Below are 19,734 nucleotides of genomic sequence, written 5' to 3' on the forward strand. Positions count from 1 at the left end.
CATCCACCTAGCCTCTACCCATAACCTTACACCCACAGTCATCCACCTGGCCTATACCCACAACCTTGCACCCACAGTCATCCATCTGGCCTATACCCACAACCTTACACCCACAGTCATCCACCTGGCCTATACCCACAACCTTACACCCACAGTCATCCACCTGGCCTATTACACCCACAGTCATCCACCTAGCCTCTACCCATAACCTTACACCCACAGTTATCCACTTGGCCTATACCCACAACCTTACACCCTCAGTCATCCACCTGGCCTCTACCTACAACCTTACACCCACAGTCATCCACCTGGCCTATACCCACAACCTTACACCCTCAGTCATCCACCTGGCCTCTACCTACAACCTTACACCCACAGTCATCCACGTAGCCTCTACCCACAACCTTACACCCACAGTCATCCACTTGGCCTCTACCCACAATCTTACACCCAGTCATCCACCTTGCCCCTACCTACAACCTTACACCCACAGTCATCCACCTAGGCTCTACGCACAACCTTACACCCACAGTCATCCACCTGGCCTATACCCACAACCTTACACCCACAGTCATCCACCTTGCCTATACCCACAACTTTACACCAACCGTCATGCACCTGACCTATACCCACAACCTTACACCCAGTGTCATCCATCTGGCCTATACCCACAACCTTACACCCACAGTAGTCATCCACCTTGCTTCTACCTACTACCTTACACCCACAGTCATCCACCTGGCCTATACCCACAACCTTACATCCACAGTCATCCACTTGGCCTCTACCCAGAGTTATCCACCTGGCCTCTACCCACAACCTTACACCCACAGCCATGCACCTGTCAACTACCCACAACCTTACAACCACAGCCATGCACCTGTCCTCTACCCACAACCTTTACACCCACAGTTATGCACCTGGCCTCTATCCACAACCTTTACACCCACAGTCATGCCCATGGCCTCTTCTCACAACCTTACACCCACAGTCGTCTCCCCCAAAAACTAAGTCTACAACCCTCTAACCCCAGCCATCGCATCGACAGCCCTTAGCATACAATCTTAAACCTCTACCTTCACCTTTGCACACACAACCTTACTGTCAAAACCATATACCTTCAACAGCCCTCCACCCACACCCACCACCCACAGCTAGTTTGAGATGTGTCTTATATAAACTCAGTTAAAGGCTACAGTTAGAGTTACTCGAAGTTTTGGCCCAGAGTCTTCAAAGCAATGCACCTAACATTTACCCTTTATTGATTGGAATTTATTCATAGAAATTTATCAGATCAATATCAAACAATAAGTGAATGCTAGGTGCAAAGCACTGTAGACTTTAGGCCAAATCCTACAGTAACTATGAGTGTAGCATTTAACAAAGTTTTAATCAAATGTATCTCATGGTTTTAAAAGGTTTTTCTGCTTCTGGTTTTACTTTACAAATATCACTCTCTCTCTCTCTCTCTCTCTCTCTCTCTCTCTCTCTCTCTCTCTCTCGTTGTTGTTTCTGGCAACACATTTTACAGACGATGCCAACCCTCCCTATTTTTCCGGGCTTGGGACCGGCACTGAATTGGGCTGGTGGGCAAGCCAGCCCAATTCAGTGGCTAGGTTAAAATGTGTTTCCCACAGCGGGAAAATTAATCAAGTCATCCAGTCAGACTCAGTTACTGTACCTGTCCTGACTGGGACCAAAGGGCAAACATGAATGGGTCACAGAAAGACCTGATGACCGTGGGATTGAACGCACACCCAAAGAAACATAAGAGCCACCGCCATGAACACCTTCGGGGCTGGGGGAGCCGTGGGGGGACGGCTTTCGAAGGTGGGGGGAATCATGGGGTTCCTCCGATGCTGCTGAAGATGTGCGCTCAGTCCCATGGTCGTCGAGTCAGTCCGTGACTCACTCATGTAAGCCTTTTAGGTGGGTGTTGCAGCTGGCTTAGTCCTCGTTTTCCTTACTAAATCTCGGATCTCTGAGGGGCCTCAGTCCTTACAGATCTCATCTTTCACTGCTTTGATGACAAGTTTTGTCATCGTTTTTTCCGTTGGAAATCTCACAGTTCTCGTCAGAATCTCCACGAGTGAGTTCCGTCAACGTCTGAGTGAGGACGTCCCACTGTTTCGGGTAGTTGGTCCTCTCTTGCTGGGCATCGCAATATTTCCTGTGTTGTTTCTCCTTCCTCAGCCACAGGTCCTCATCTTGCTTCTCCTTTTCATTGATGCTGTCCAGAGTTTCAGTTCCATGTTGCAGTGCAATGTGCTGCAGATGGAAGTTCCTCTGAGCTGTCCCATGGAGAAGCGTCATTAGCATGTATTTGTCCTGTTCCCTCAGAGCCTCTTCCTGTCTCCTTTGGCGCTCCAGGAGACGCTGTTGTTCCTTTATCATCTTTTCCTCTTGTATCCTCCAATTTCCTTTCAGATCTTCACATTCCATTCTAAGTTGCTGGAGCTCTTTCTCACCTTCCTGCAGTTTGTTCTCTATCTCCTTCCTCTGTTCTTGATGGTCTTTTTCATCTTTCCTCAGCTTCTCTACTTCTTTTTCCCTTTCCTGTATCATTTGCAGCCAGCTTACATTTTCCCGCTGTTCTTTAATCAGAAGATTGACAGTATTTTCTAATCTGTCTTCCAACTCTAGCTTTTCAGCTCTGAGTTGTTCCTCTCTGTCTAAGAGATCTCTCAACTGGTCCTCCCTTTTCTGGACCTCTTCATCAAAATCGTTTGCGAGTTTTGTCACCTTCTGGCCTGCCTCCTCCAGCATGCTGTCCAGTTCCTTGCCGTGACTGAGAGCAACGCCTAGTTCTTCTACAAGTTCTTCTTTTTCACATATCAATTTCTTCTCCGTGTTTAGGAGGTTTTCAATTTGGAGGTCCCTATTATTGAGCTCTTCTTTGAAGGTTCTCAGGGAAGTCGCCATCTCATTTCCTCTCTTCTTTTCTTCTTTCAGCAAGTTTTCCATCTCCTTCCCACGATGGAGAGCATCCTGGAGATTTCTGCTCCTCTGTTTCTCCTTCCTTAAAGACTTCAGAAGTGAATTTACTATCAGGTGGGTTTTGTTTACCTCATCCTGAAGCGTGGCGTTCTCTCCTCCTAGTTCTGCGACCCAGGTCTTCATAACTTGGACTTCTCCAGCCAGAACTTTGGTCAACTTCTTCTCATTGTCTAACTCTTTCTGCAGTGAAGTCACTTCTGATGCTTTTGCTGCTAACTCTTCTTTGCACTTTTCATTCTTTCCTCCTAGTTCTGCCACCCAGTTCTTCATAACCTGGGCTTCTCCAGCCAGAACTTGGGTCAGCTTCTTCTCATTGTTTAACTCTTTGTGCAGCGAAGTAACTTCTGCTGCTTTTGCTGCTAACTCCTCTTTGCACTTTTCATTCTCTGCTCCTAGTTCTGCGACCCAGTTCCTCATCACTTGTAGTTCTTGTGCCATAATCTCAGTTTTCGCTCTTTCTGCATTTAGAACTTCTGATGCAGAGACCAACTGAGATTCCTTTTTGTGCAAAACTGATTCTAGGAACTGAACTTGATCTTCTAGTACCAAGTTCTTGTGGGTCTCGTCTGCCAGGTTTTTCTCAAGCTCACAATTTTTATCTTTTAGGTCAGCTGCTACCTCCCTAAGTGTAGAGTTTTCAGATTCAGTGAGCTCGAGTTTTCCCCGGACAGCTTCTTGGTTCTCTTGAATGGCCATCAGTTGGTTTTCCAGTTCTTCTACAGTGCCTTCAATGGCCGTCATTTGCACTTCCAGAGTCCTCAGTTTCTGTTGGTCGTTCTCAGACTCTGTCGCTTGACGTGCCAGTAATTCTTGCAGATGGTTGACCTTCCTCTCCTTCTGGTCTAAGGCCTCCCTGTAGTCTACTACGAGCCTCATCAAATCTTCATTCTCTGCATCAAGAATTTGATTGAAAGTTTCTATCTTTTCTAGTTTGAGGCTCAATTCTGTTTCTTTCTCTTTAGCGCACTGCAGATCTCTTTCTTTGTCGACCATCTCTTTCTGGAAGAGCCTTTTCATTTCCGTCTCATCTTCGTCCCTTTTCTTGAGCAAGTGTTCAGTCTCCTCTAGTCGTCTCTCAAGAGACACTATTTGCTCCATCAGTTCTTTGTTAAAGTTGTCTGCTTTCTCTCCTCGATCTAGAGCCAGTTCCAGGTCGTGTTGTAGGCGACGCTTTTCAGTCAGAACTTGTTCTTTTTGAAGGCAGACGCTCTCGATTTGTCTGCTCATCGCTGCTGTGTCGTCTGCCCTCTTTTCCAGCAAAATATCCTTGCCCTCAAGTTCCCTTTGAATCCGCTCTATCGCCTTTCCTGCTTCCTTCAAGAGCTGTTCCATTCTAGTGCCGTTAGCCTGACTCTTTTCCAGGGATTCTTGCAACCTCTGCATTTCTACATCTGGATGTTCTTGATGTAGTGTAGGCAGGTCTCCTTCTTCCTCGGTGCTTTCCAGTTGTTCAGTTTCGGTGGTCTCTTCCAGTTCCTCATTGCCGTCTTCCAGATCTTCCAGTTCTAGACTGTCCTCCAGTCTAGACACTCTGCTCACATCAGTTTCCAGTTCATTCTCACTCTCGCTCATATCATTTTCAAGGTGTTCTTCACTCTCATTCATACTGGTTTCATCATCATCCTCACTTTCGCTCATATTCATTTCATCGTCATCCTCACTTTCGCTCAAATTCATTTCATTGTCATCCTCACTTTCGCTCATGTCGGTTTCATCGTCATCCTCACTATCATACTCATCTATACGTTCGCTTTCCATACACTCTTCCATTTCATCAGATGTTCGTCCAGACATTCCATACATCCAGCGCGCAGCAAGCGCCAAGGCTGCCAACAAGGCCAAACCTACAAGAGGTTTGGCGAAGGCAAAAGATGGCGCAGTCAAGCTGCTATTGGACTGATCGACAACAATTTCTGCCTCGAGAGAAGCAACAGCGGCATCAACAAGAGCACCAGGTACTCGGAAACCACTGCTGACAACTCGACAACAACAGAAATGAAACAAGTCGTCCATGATCGTAGCGTACAAGTCGCCGAAAATGAATGCCAGTATCACAAGTAATATGCAATATAGCTCAAACATGATGAAATGTTAACCTTAGACGTTTGCTTTCTCAGTGTCTAGTTTTTAAAACTACCACCGACACAGGACTCGGATTTCGGAGCCGCTTCTTGAAGATCCGAGGAACGCATTCGGTTGCTGGCTCGGCTCCGATGGATTCTCCTTCTTCTTCTTCGCTGCTGGTGTGGTGAGAGAGAGAGAGAGTCTCCGACCGCTCCTGAAACCGGAGCTGCGGCTTCACTTGTCCTTCTGGAGGAGGAGGAGGTGAGGATCTACGAAGCCTCCTCTCGGCCTCAGAGGAATGCTTGGAACGGAAGTTTTTTTTTTCTTCACTTCTTAACCTCCCACGAAGTCTTCAACTTTTTCATTTTCCAGTTCAGTTTTCAGTCAATAATAATAATAAAAATATAATCATAATAATGATAAATATTATTTCTTTACTTCTTCACCTTCGATATCATAAGTCCAAATTCATGTAATAATAATAATAATAATAATAATAATAATAATAATAATAATAATAATAATAATAATAATAATAATAATGATAATAATAATAATAATAATAATAATAATAATAATAATAATAATAATAATAATAATAATAATAATAATAATAAGAAATTCTATTTAAGATTTAAAACATCACCTACTGGTGTCAGTTGATAATGATAATAGTTATAGTTTTATCATTAGTTTTACACACACACACACATTATTTACAAAGCCTGTAAATTCTTTTGCTAGATTCAGTTCTCTTTTGCACAATTTCGTTTGCATGAGCTTTAAAGCTGCGAGACTATCACTCTTAGGATTAGGTTCTTGTTTCTTAAAAACTTTAATATTATTATTATTATTGTTAAAGTAAATCCACAATAATATGTCTGATCTTGTTATTTAAAATACAAAGCAGAAAGCTTTCGAAGGCCTGCACGGTCCTCCTTGTCAATCTGAATACAATTATTAACAGTGACCATACAAGAACTTTGTTTTTTGACTCGTTTACAAATAGCCTGTTTGATGATGTAGTTGGCTCTTTACGTTATCCCCTCGTTCTCCAACGGCAAACCAGCTAATCGCCTAGATCTTCGAAGTGGCGGTTCGTCTCTTGAATCCTTTGATCTGTTGTACATATATGAAAATATATCAATTCCGAGGTAGAGCGAATTAGATATTAAAGGACATTTGTAGCTCGAATGATCAATGTAGAAATAGGTCATCCGGAAAAGAATAAATTAGAAGTGTACTCGGTATCGCAGTGGATAGCAGATACCGAAAGTCGGATTTCATCCAGTGGAATTACCGATGAACGCAAGAAAACGTTAAATTCATTCAAGTTCCAGGAAATTAAAACTTTTGCAGAATTTAGGAAAGTGTATTTTGAAATTTGGGAGCCTATCACAGCAAGATTGATGGTACAATCTCAGTAAGTTTTTACACCAGAAATATGATGGTAATAGTATAGCAAACCTCCATACTGATGTAGAAAATGCCATCCATAATTTAACTATTGATTTAAAGATCACAGGAGTAATTATTGGCGATCGAAAAGCTTTTAATATATATATATATATATATATATATATATATATATATATATATATATATATATATATATATATAATTATCGTTGTAATCGTGACTTTATCTGTGATGTTCTCACTGAATCAGTAAACACGTTTCTCGCCTAAAATCAACATCGGCGTTTCTTTGCAACAAATATGATTCAGTATATAAAAGACTCTAATGCAATTTTGTCATTTTTATATAAAACCAACATGTAACATATTAAATTTTAAACATACATTTAAGGAAACTCTAGCACATGGCATTGTATTTTGAATATTTATTTAACCACTGTTTAAACTTTCACTCTTATTGTCACAGTACATATGTCCTTATGTTCTTTGTATCCAAAACAACGCCCTGAAGCTGTTAATCCATAGACTAACCAGTACCCATACCTCAAGGTCATACCTCCCACACGATGAAATAAATAGGCCGAAAGGTCAGATTGTAAGTCAGTAGTCGCTTGATAATGCCATAAGGCGAAACAGCTGTCGTGACAAAATTCAATAAATGGAAGAAGGAAGTTTGCGTATTTTTCACCAGAAACTGACGAACGAGAATCGGAAAAAACTTCGTCGGTATGAAGATACCTGCAAGAAACTTATTGATGCCACTAAAGCAATTGCTTTTAACGAAAATTATATTAGAGGAAAACTATGCCCTAAAAGTATATATATATCTATAGATATATATATATAATATGTATCAATAATATATAAAATAAATATATATATATATATATATATATATATGATTATATATATATCTATCTATGTATATATATATATATATATATATATATATATATATATATATATAACATATATATATATATGATTATACACATATATATATATTATATATATATGATATATTATCTTATTATATATATATATATATATTATATATATATATATATAATATATAGATATATATCTAATATAATAATATATATATATATATATATCTATATATATATATATATATATGTTATTGTTATATATATATATATATATATATATATATATATTATATATAAACATATTATATCTATATATATATATATATATATATATATACAAATTTAATATACATAATACATATATATATAGATATATATATATATATATATATATATATATATATACAGATATATTATATAGATATTATATATAGATATTATATATATATATATATATATAGTATATATATATATATATATATATATCTATATATATATCTAATAATGTATATTGATATATAAGATGTTATATATATATATATATATATATATAATATATATATTATATATATCTATATATATATATATGATTATATAATATCTATCTATATATCTATCTATCTATATATACATGTATACTATATATATATATATATATATATATATATATTTATATATATATATTATATTATATATATATATATATATACACATAATCCTGAAACCTACTTTATAACGGAAGTTTCCAGTTAACTATTTACTGTACGTAGTGACTGCGATGTATAACTACCTGCTCTTGCTATTAATTCTATTTATGATATGAATAGTTCACGAACTTGTACGTTTCTTTATTAAATAGATTATGGTAAGAGAATGTTATCAAACATTAAGAGAATGGTAAATAGCATGCAAGTAGACAGAGATGAGTTTGGCATTTAAATCGGTTTATGCTGTAAGTAAAAGAAACGTGTTTTGAAATCAGTTCAAGAAAACTGAATAACCTCGTAAACTACGTACTTCCTTGAAAGTGTTTGTTTCAAACCTCGGAAGCGAATTTAAGTGTAAATACTATTATTTTTATAATTACATACCTGAATATTTAATTTGAACAGTACCCTAATGAATCTGACACTATAAAAACATGTTTGATTATGTGTGTTTTTTTATATAGACCAAAGCGACCAAATCTTAAATTTGACTTGAAAACACACATTTTTTTTTAGTTAAGAGTTCTCATAATTCTTGTAGATAATTCTTTTACTACTTTCACGGTGATCTGGGGCTAGGTCTACAGCATTATTTATAAAATAACTTCATAACGGTTACTTTGCATCTGGTCATGATTATTACGAACTATTCTATCTAGTTGCAGATGTGGGACATGGTTTGGCTGCACAGTTGCCACAGTTCTCTAAATACGCCACGACACTGATGAAGAAATGTCTCAGATATTTTATATACTAACTAAATATATGGTAATTACTCTGTTTCATAATAAAACTTCATATGTTTAAGAATAACTAAGTTTTTGATGGGAAAATGAATGTTACTAAAAATGTTTTCCTGAGATTTGACAACACCTCTGTGCTGGGTTAGTGCTCCAGTGCCACCTCAGCCTGACAAGGTCATTCCGTGTCACAGACCCACCATGAAAACATCTCCCGCTTCTCGCTGCCCCCGCCTGCACAGTCAGACTAAGGAAATAATTCATAAAGTTCATCGGTACTTTTTAGATGATGCTGTGTGTCTGTGTGTCTTTTTGATAGGTAGCATTTTCACCCGAAAGGTAAAAAATCTTGTAACAAAACGTAGTACCATTTAAACAATATAGCAGGGACTTACAGATTGTCTGCCTTTTACTACAAGTTCTTTTTATCGCTCTAATATATACCTAATGCATAGATAAGTATTGATAGCATGCAATCATCGCAGCAACATTCCATATTGATAAGCAGCAATATGGACCAGTTAACGGAGAAAATTTTTCCTAGGGGATGATGCCTTGTAGCAGTTACATATGAACCCTCTAATTATAAACAGGAATCGTTGATTTTGTTGTGGTCCCTTAAAAGGTTGGACTGGGATATATTCTTAAGTGAGATCATGAAAACTCGCAAGCAAGCAGTAGCTACCCACCGCTGAATCAAAAGCATAGACTAGACAGAGAAACAGTAATTGGGAGCAAGACACTTGATTTTCTGAGAGCATTTTATCTATAAAATAAATGATTAGTCTTGTATCAGATAACTCTTTCCTGTGCGTCTAATGACCTAGCTTCATTCTACTTCCTAAACAATTCGATTAGCAGTTGCTCTTTGAAGGCTGACGTTTGAGGGCCAGTTTTGGAACACAAAAGAAGAAGAAGAAGGGGTAAACAAATAAGCTACTTAATTAAGGTGAGTAGAACGTAGCAAAGGCGTCTTTGCTGACAGTTGAGGTTGTAAGATTAGTTATGCCCAGAAACCAAAATGCATGAGGCAGATTCAGAACGTCTTTAGACCTGAAATTTTCCAATGCAGAGGTCGATGGGGCTGGCCAAACCGAAGGAAATGACAAAAGAAAAAAGAAATGAAAGTGAAAAGAGTAGACAGTGACCCCAAGGGTTTTAGCCCGGCTATGTACCCGCCTTTGTGGCGTCTTTAGTACAATCCCTTTGAGGATTACTGTAAATACATAAACTAAAGACTGTAGGTTACATAAAGCTAATGCCTACCCCCCTCCACAACAAGAAATATTAGTCGTAGATAACGCTTCCCGAACACTGTTGCGGTCATTATCTTGGAACGATTAGATTAGTCTAATCTTGCAAGAAGCATAGTCCTATAGAGCTCCTTGGCCTGTGAAGCTGGTTGTGAAATTCTAAAGCTTTTGGGAGTAGAAAAGGACTCCCGAACCTTCCACAACTACAACAAATATAAAGTTTTGCTTTAATATTCCAATTACTCCCCTGAGTGCCATGTTTACTATCGGCCCTTTCCCAAGCTAAAGTAATGTCAATAAATCCCAGGTTTAGACGAGCCATCGTCCAGTCCGGAGTCAACCTCTATAAGTAATCTAATATTATAAAGATGAGTTCAACATTGAGATGATGCATTTGACGTGGAAAATGACTCTACACAGTAACTTATATATATATATATATATTATATATATATATATATATATATATATATATATATATATATATATATATATAGTATATATATAATCTTATAATACAAGCCTATCATTTTCCCAGCTAAAGGAATTAAATTTTTTTTCTTAATTTTTTTTTAATTTGAACGGAATCATGATAAAAACAGTAAACATCCCAAGTACATTAAGTGGGTTCAACTCATCTCATCATGACTCCCGAACGTCCCAACTAGTTCCCTCTGAGTCAGTGAGACAACTGGCTCAATTCTATCCCTTTACCTTTTCAGCATGCAGGAGTTCCCGCAGTTCAGGTCGAGCACTTACCATTCGACCGATGGCAAGTCGCTGGCCTACCACAGGACTGTCATCATCGCCCTGACGGTTGTTGGTTTCGTAAGTAGGCCTAGTTTCGGGCTAAGCTTCTGAGCATCTTGGTAACTTCTTGTGGTGCTCTCAGCTCATACTTCCTTAAGGCGTATTGCTTCCAGGTCATAGCTTATAGCTGCAGGCTGTCTAAATGCGTTGTCTTCCCAGACAACCCTTGAATTAAGGCTGCTTTAAAGTACCCCAGTTTAAAGCAGCCGAATCTATCTTATTAGACAGTGACCCCAAGGGTTTTAGCCCGGCTATGTATCCGCCTTTGTGGCGTCTTTAGTACAATCCCTTTGGGGAATACTGTAAATACATAAACTAAAGACTGTAAGTTACATAAAGCTAATGCCTACCCCCCTCCACAACAAGAAATATTAGTCGTAGATAACGCTTCCCGAACACTGTTGCGGTCATTATCTTGGAACGATTAGATTAGTCTAATCTTGCAAGAAGCATAGTCCTATAGAGCTCCTTGGCCTGTGAAGCTGGTTGTGAAATTCATTCTAAAGCTTCTGGGAGTAGAAAAGGACTCCTGAAGCTTCCACAACTACAACAAATATATAAAGTTTTGCTTTAATATTTCAATTACTCACCTGAGTGCCATGTTTACTATCGGCCCTTACCCAAGCTAAAGTAATGTCAATAAATCCCAGGTTTAGATAAGCCATCGGCCAGTCCGGAGTCAACCTCTAACAGTTATTTAATATTTTAAAGAGTTCAACATTGAGATGATGCCTTTGACATAGAAAATTACTCTACACTGTAACTTTTAAATATATATTATAATACAAGCCTATCATTTTCACAGGTAAAGGAATTCAATTTTCTTTCTTAATTTTTTGTTAATTTGAACTGAATCACAATAACAACGGTAAACATCCCGAGTACATCTAGTGGGTTCAATTCATATCATCACTCGCAAACGTCCCAACTAGTTCCCTATGAGTCACTCAGACAACTGGCTCAATTCTATCCCTTTACCTTTTCAGCATGCAGGAGTTCCCGCAGTTCAGGTCGCGCACTTACCATTCGACCGATGGCAAGTCGCTGGCCTACCACAGGACTGTCATCATCGCCCTGACGGTTGTTGGTTTCGTAAGTAGGCCTAGTTTCGGGCTAAGCTTCTGAGCATCTTGGTAACTTCTTGTGGTGCTCTCAGCTCATACTTCCTTAAGGCGTATTGCTTCCAGGTCATAGCTTATAGCTGCAGGCTGTCTAAATGCGTTGTCTTCCCAGACAACCCTTGAATTAAGGCTGCTTTAAAGTACCCCAGTTTAAAAGACTACTATAAAGTATTGACCTCGTCAATAGTTTTCCTTTGCTTAGTTAGAGACCTCACCTTAGGTCATTGCTGAGTTATATTTACTGCATTCCCAGACCACATTCCCGAAGCTACCTCAGATTACCCTGCTACTAAACATCCATTGCTTGATGGCTATCTAAAAGTAATATGCTCCAGGTCATAGCAGAACTAGATGGCCTGTTACTAGTACAGATCAATGCAATTAATAGAAGCACTTGAGATAGACATATTCTTAGGACATATACTAGTCTTCCACTGCTATGTAGTTGCTTAAAGATTTCTTAAGTGGTGTGCTTTGAGTCATAGCTTAACTCTAAGTGCCTGAAAACATTTGAATGGATTTTTGTTCTTTATAGTTAAAATCAAGACTGTAGACTGTAATAGCTCTTAGATTAAGGTGCCTTTGTACCAGGTGTCCTACCGGTCAGCAAACAACTGATAAGATGAAGTTCAGCCTGTTTTTCTTTGATGAAAACAAGAATATAATCTTTTGATACTTTCTCACTCGTCATCTTACCCTCTCTGACAGATTCTTTGGAGCATAAGCATCAGTGTCTCTGCAGGACTCTGCTTCATTGTAGGTAAGCCCGAGGTGTATTTCGTCAATGATCTTAAGTGTGGCAGAGGTTTTAGAATTGAGGTGCTACAATAAAATAGGAACAGTCCAATTCCGGGAGGGATAGAGATAATTGTACAAAATGTGCAGCAACTTGATATAATGACTCATCAAAACATCACGATTATTCTTATTTCTTTTATTGTCTTCAACAGAGGATTTTAATGGATTCCTGTTGGTGGTGGTGAACTCTGCTTATGTCATCTGTGCCTTCCAGACTCAGTCTTATCACAGTAAGTTGGACAGAAGTCTGGTTTTCAGTCTTATCACTGCAAAGATGGCTATACACATACACGACTGGCATCTAGTTTCTCATGCCGGGACTAGCACCCACTCCAGTATGCTTGGGTATTGCCCACACACGCAGATGACTTGACCAATAGCCCCCATAGATGTTAAAGAACTGACCAGTTTGTGCCAGTCGCATAAGTGTGTGGGCAAGAATTTGAATGTCAGCCTTATCACTCGAGGCCACAAAGATGGACTACTTTTAGACAAGATGTCTGTCTTAGTCTGGTGATAACTAGAATGGCTGTCAATGCTTACAATAGAGCCCATTCAAAGACCACGGGATCTGAAGCAATACCAGGCCAGAAACATAGGCCAGAAGCATTGCCTTATTGTCTTTGGACTCTTAGGTTCTGCTGACTTGACTGTTTTGAAGAATAATGAAAATAATTCTGTCATTTGGTTCGTGAAATCATGATGGTTTTAATAGGAGTGAGCTTCGTGTTAGTACAACCAGTTAAAAACCCGTTTTCAGGAAACTTGCAGCCGAATTTAGCAGATTGGTGTATGCATTCTTTGATTAAATCTGTCTGAAACAGGCTATCTACAAATAACAGTGCATGAGCCTTTTCATTGAGTGCAGTACGATACATTGTTGACCAAACAGCGAGCCAGTGCGTTTGACCGGAGGTGTAACTTGGCACTTATATCATGATTAGTGCACTTCTTCAGATGTCCCTAGACTAATTAGGCCATCAACTTGCAAAACACGTGTTCACGACAGAAGGGAATGCTTAGACAAAAAAACTGTTCCCTTCTAATGTGGTATTCGCAAATTCCAGGAATTTTTCGACCAAAATGCTTCATCTTCCATATTTTACTCCTTAACTTCAGTGCCCAGTGGAATGGTCAGCCCTGTTCTGTCACCTAGTCTAGAATAAAAAGAAAAAAATGGATAGAGAAGATTCTGAGGAAACATTGGTGGAAAAGAATTGCAAAGAAACGACCCATGAACCATGAATGATTAACTTTGTAGATTAAATGTGGGAAAACTGGCCAGTTGGGGGCCGCAGGTCAGAAAAAATAACGCATGATTTACTGTAAGAAAGTAACCACAGCTTATAGCATATTCCTTACAGTACAGTATGAGTATTGTACACACACAGTTTTGGGACTCCAGCATAAAATCCACACCGAAACTGTGATAAGATTTCACGGAACGATTTGTGAATCACACTAAGATCAAAATTTGCTGTATTGTTTATTGCAGTTTGGTACTGAAATTCTAACGACACGATCCCCACTTTCCGTTTCGTATCTGATCCAAACCTGCCTTTCTTTCCTTTGCATAGAGCGACAACTTCCCAACGGCAGGCAGCCTGAAAAGCCTTAGGAATCTGATCTCTCTGTCTTGGGCAGCTGCATTGGTTGGCTTCTCTGTCTTCATCTCCTCCACATTACATTTTGCAATAATTGATCGACGCCCAGTAGCCTTTGGATGCAGTTTCTCAGTCTTCTGGAGCATCTTTGTTGTGAGCTGGATCACCATTTACTACAGAAAAGTAAGTATTACTGCGTCTTTTCTTATACAGTAACGATGAATGCTGTTGTTCGGTGCTGCTGTGTAGTACACCTGTATCCTTATGCTGTTCACCAGATGTCTTTGAAACACAAATTCCAGTGACCATTTGCAGACCTGCTTCAGAATCCTTGGTGATATCAGGGTTCTTGTGACGATCACCAAAAATGACCTCAGAATTCAGAAGTCTAGTTGACTTGACATTGGGTCACATAAAGAAAGCAATAGAGTGGTCTTAGGAACCTGAAATTATTACACAGAAATCACAAGATATTCAAATAATGAAAAGTGGATTTTTTAATGCTCTGCTCCCATACTGTGATTATTTTTTAATCTATAAGTAGTCTCATGGCTATAGGTGCCTTGTGTTGGTCCCCCAAAAGATAGGACACCTGTCTTCATGCCCATGATGGGTATTCCTAGCTCTGCCAGAAGGGGTTCATACAATCATACTATAGTAGATTCACATCAAACGTGCATCTGATGTCTAGGCAACCGTACGACACTCCTGATTGGCTGTTGATAAGCCAATCACAGGGCTGGAAACATTCAGTTTCTTGAGAGAGTTCACATAGGCAGGATGTATGTTCCACCTATCCCCAGGTGATACTTTTGAAAGACGTATCCCTGGGGAGAGGTGGAACATACATCCTGCCTATGTGAACTCTCTCTAGGGACTGAAAGTTTCCAGCCCTGTGATTGGCTTATCAACAGGCAATCATGAGCGTCGTAAGGGACTGGCCTAGACATCAGATGCATGATTGATGTGAATCTACTAAAGTTCCGAATCCAGCATAAACAAGCAAAGTTGAGGTAGGATTTATTCCCACACCAGACAAAACACCAGGAATTACTGAAACTTAGAACAAATGCGAGTCGTCTGGTGGAAGAAGCAGTAGGAGAGTAACAGCAGCAACAGTGAATGGATGCATGTTGGTCATCTTGCAGGCAAAAATCCTAACCCATATTTACTTGTGACAACACAAGTATATGATTCACTGCTGCCATGAGACGCATTGCACAACATATTTTGAGAAGAAAATGACCCCTTTAATTACTGCCTGACTGAATCCTTGAAGCAATGAAATGTTCCTTTGAACCTCCTACTCCTTTTGAGCGAACCCTTCCAGTCATTCCTTCCCCTCCATGTGTAGGAACTATTCCCAGTCAGTACAGGAATCCTACTTAGAAAGTGGGATTTCTATAAAGTGTACTTATAAACTTATAAATGAAGTCCACTAGTGCCATTTGTTATCTGGTTTATGAGGTGGCTCTTTCAGCACTTGAAGGAAATATTATTGGGGAATTCGAAAGAAATGAGCACTAATTTTACACTCACAGCTACTTTGTAATTCTTATCTCCTGACATCAAATCTTACTTACTTTACTTTACTTTATCTTCCCGCCACTGGCCACTGGCATAATGCTGATACAGTTCCTCTCCATCTGTCTCTATCCCGAGCCATTTCCCTTGCTTCCACTAGATTATGGATTTCATCCTCAAGATCCCTGACAATTATGTCTATCCACCTTGTTCGTGGTCTACCCAGCAGTCTTCTTCTTATTTGTACTGCTTTCAATGCTCTCCTGCGGTCTCTATTCCCATCCATCCTCTCAACATGTCCAAACCATTTCAGCCTTCCCCTCTTCAGCCTGATACTGACTGGTCTTTGCCTCAATCTCATCCTGATGTCTTCATTTCTAACATAACCATCCCATTTAATTCCAAGTTTCCTTCTCGGCAGCTTCACATCAAAAGCATCCAACCTTCTCTCCTCTGTTCTGGTCAGTGCCCAAGTGGACAAACCATACATCAGGACTGGTAGTACTACTGCATTGAATATTCTCATCTTAGTTTTCAAGCTGATTTCATGCCTTGACCAAAGTAAACAAACTTCTCAACTTGCTTGAGTTCCTGTCCTCTGATTGTCATATCCTCCATGTGCACCCAATCATCATCCTTACTCACAACCATGATCTCGCTCTTCTTTGTGCTGGTGTCCAAGCCAAAATTCTGTGTCTCTGTCTCCATCCTCATTACCATACCTACAGCCCCACCCGTATCAGCAACCAATGCAACATCATCAGCAAAGTTCCAAATCCATAAAAACTTCTCCACCAATACTAGCCCCTCTGTTTTCATTCTCCATCACTCTTCTCAATTATATGGTCAATATATACATTAAACAAGGTGGGTGACATAACACATCCCTATCTTAGCCCACTTCCAACTGGGAACCAGTCACTTTGCTGTCCATCCAGCTGTACACAGCTGCACACTCCTTGGTACCAGTTCTTTAGTATCCTTATCATACCATAGTGTTCTGCCACTCTCCAATTATCATCTCCCCATACTGAATCATAGCTTTCTCCAAGTCTATAAAAGCACAGAATATTGGCTTTGCATACTCCCCATCTCTTCTCATTATCTGTCTTAAGGAAAATTGATCCACTGTTGACCTTCCACTTCTAAAACCACACTGCTGTTCTCTAAGTTCTCTTCTACTATAGGTCTTATTCTGTTAGTATTACTTTCATGAATATCTTCCCTGGGACTGAAAGTAAACTTATGCCCCAATAGTTACCACACTCCCTTTTGCTTCCCTTATTTTTATATATTGGTATCATAATTGCCTTTTTCCAATCACTTGGTACCACCTCTGTTTTCCAAACTATGCTAAAAACAACTCTTAATGCCTCTATCATCCTTCATCCTCCTGCTTTTAGCAGTTATCCCGCACACACCAGCAGCTTTTCCATTTTTTACAGATTTTAAGGCATCTATCACCTCTTCTGCACTAATGTTTCTTCTTCTTGTACCTCCAGGGCCTCGTTTAAATCTGCAATGCCCACTCATCCCTACCGGTAGTCTCAACATTTAAGAGTCTTTCAAAATACCTTGGAAACAGATTCCTTTTCTCCATTTCGTCTGTGACCAAGTTCCCATCTTCATCCAACATGCCATCACTCCCTCCAAACTTTTTCTGGCTTGCGTTCCTCAAGAATCTCACAGCTGCAAACATAGCCCTGCTCTCGCCAGTTTCCATAGCTACTTCAACTTTGGTAGCTCTTTCTTTCCAAAACATGTTTTGATCATGCTTCATCCTATCACTTAGTTCTCTCAGCATTCTATTTCTTTGTCTTTTTAGTTTGTTTTTTGTTTCTCTCTAGGTCCTGTTCTCGTCCATTTGAACTCTCAACCTTTGTTGCTCTTCACTTAAAACTTTTGCTTCATCACTGAACCAAGGTTTCTGTTACTTCTCTTATAACCTAACACCTGCTGTTGCTACGTCCTTAGTATCTGAACTTAATATTGCCCAGGATTCCTCTGAATCCATATCCATATTTTCCATACTAATTAATGCCGCAAATTTGCCTCCTACCTTCACCTCATACTGTTGTTTAACTCTTTCATTTCTCAACTTATCTACATCAAACTTTATAGTTCTCCTTTTTTCTTGATTGGCCTTTAAATTTATTCTAACCTTGGAGATTACGAGTTTGTGGTCAGAAGGAACACAGCAGGCCCTAAAAGTTCTGGTGTCTAATATAGACTTCTTCATTTCTGATTTACAATAACATAATCTATTAAATTTTGTACCAATCCATTTGGCGACCCTCACTTAGTTTTGTGCTCTAATTTATGGTTGAAATATGTGTTTGTTATAGATAACCCAGATGCGCCACATAGCTCTAAGAGTCTTCTCCCATTATCATTTCTAGCTCCAATTCCAAATTTACCAATTGTTCCCTGAAAGCCATCATACTCTCTTCCTACTTTAGCATTGAAATCCCCCATCAGCAACAACATATCATGTCTTCTAACCTTCTGTATAACTCCAGTAAGCTTCTCATAAAATTCATCCTTCTCTTCTTCTCAAACTCTCTTCCTACTTTAGCATTGAAATCCCCATCAGCAACAACATATCATGTCTTCTAACCCTCTGTATAACTCCAGTTAGCTTTTCATAAAATTCATCCTTCTCCTCTTCTCCACTCTCTTCAGTAGGGGCATAAACCTGTATAACGGTGATGTTTGTATATTTACCTAGCAACCTGCAAGTGACTATTCTCTCATCAATACATTCATAATGCTCCAACATTTTTTCAGCTTTCTTACTCAAAGCTATTGCTACACCTCTTTCATGTTCTCCCTGGTCTTTACCAGAATAGATGAACGACACAGCTATTCTTACTTTTCCACAACCAAGCCACCTAGTTTTATTCAATCCAGCAATTTCCAAGTTGTATCTCTTGATTTCCTGTGCCACTAAACTTGATCTTCCTGTCATATACATTGTTCTCGCATTTAGACATCCAACTCGACAACTTTCTTTTGTGCTGAAGGGCGGCCGACTCCCTTCTGGTGAGGCACCTCTGTGGCCACCTTCCACCAGCCTCCTCCCACCAATGTCTTGGGGGTTTGGGAGGAAAGCATCATATGAGCCAGTTCGAAGTAAGGAACCAAGGTTCATGACCACCCTGGCTCGGGCCTCATTAGTATCCTCAGGACCATAGTGAAGCTCACATCTCCCAATGTTCGCAACCCCAACTGTATCAGTTTCTGTCATAGGGTATCTTTTTATGATGCAGGTTACGAGCCCTCACCCAACCCTCCCCATTTATCCGGGCTTGGGACCGGCATGGCAATAAGTAGCCATGGCTGGGTTTGACATCAAATCACCTCAGCTGATTGCAGCGCACGGTTACCCAGTTGAACCACAGTTTCCATCACTGAATATCTTTGCAGTGTTGCAGAGTGTTGGCAAAAGCGGAAAATTTCAACGGCGACCCGGGTGCTGCCTTCGGAAGCAGCAGTCCTCCTCCTCCGACAACAACTGCTTATCCTGTGGCGACAAGCGAAGCAGCCCGCCAGATACAAATTCCGACCGAAAGCCAACAGCAGCAACTACAGCAGCAACAACAGCAACTACAGCAGCAGCAATAGCAACTACAGCAGCAGCAACAGAAACTACAGCAGCAGCAGCAGCAGCAGCAACAAAATCAAGTGATCACGATAAACGATAGCCAACAAGGAGTCCATTACACGCACAGGCAACTTGGGTCTGACACAGATGCCTCTGATCCAATTTATGCCAACCTCCCTTATCCACAAGTAATCCTTGGTTAAT

The 19,734-nt window shown here is 39.8% G+C and overlaps 1 protein-coding gene across 1 annotated transcript; it reads right to left on the reverse strand.

Annotated features, from left to right (window-relative positions):
* Window positions 1–2,007: 2,007 nt before the first annotated feature.
* On the reverse strand, window positions 2,008–5,010 carry LOC135214188 (trichohyalin-like). Its single transcript, XM_064248257.1, has one exon. It carries the CDS (start codon window positions 5,008–5,010, stop codon window positions 2,008–2,010), a length of 3,003 nt encoding a protein of 1,000 aa, XP_064104327.1.
* Window positions 5,011–19,734: the final 14,724 nt, after the last annotated feature.

Source organism: Macrobrachium nipponense, chromosome 45 (assembly GCF_015104395.2).
Source record: "Macrobrachium nipponense isolate FS-2020 chromosome 45, ASM1510439v2, whole genome shotgun sequence".
In the NCBI taxonomy this organism is placed as follows: Eukaryota; Metazoa; Arthropoda; class Malacostraca; order Decapoda; family Palaemonidae; genus Macrobrachium; species Macrobrachium nipponense.

What these genes read in the sequence shown, in the direction of transcription:
- LOC135214188 (XM_064248257.1), bottom strand. Translation starts at nt 5,010, where the DNA reads ATGGACGACTTGTTTCATTTCTGTTGTTGTCGAGTTGTCAGCAGTGGT.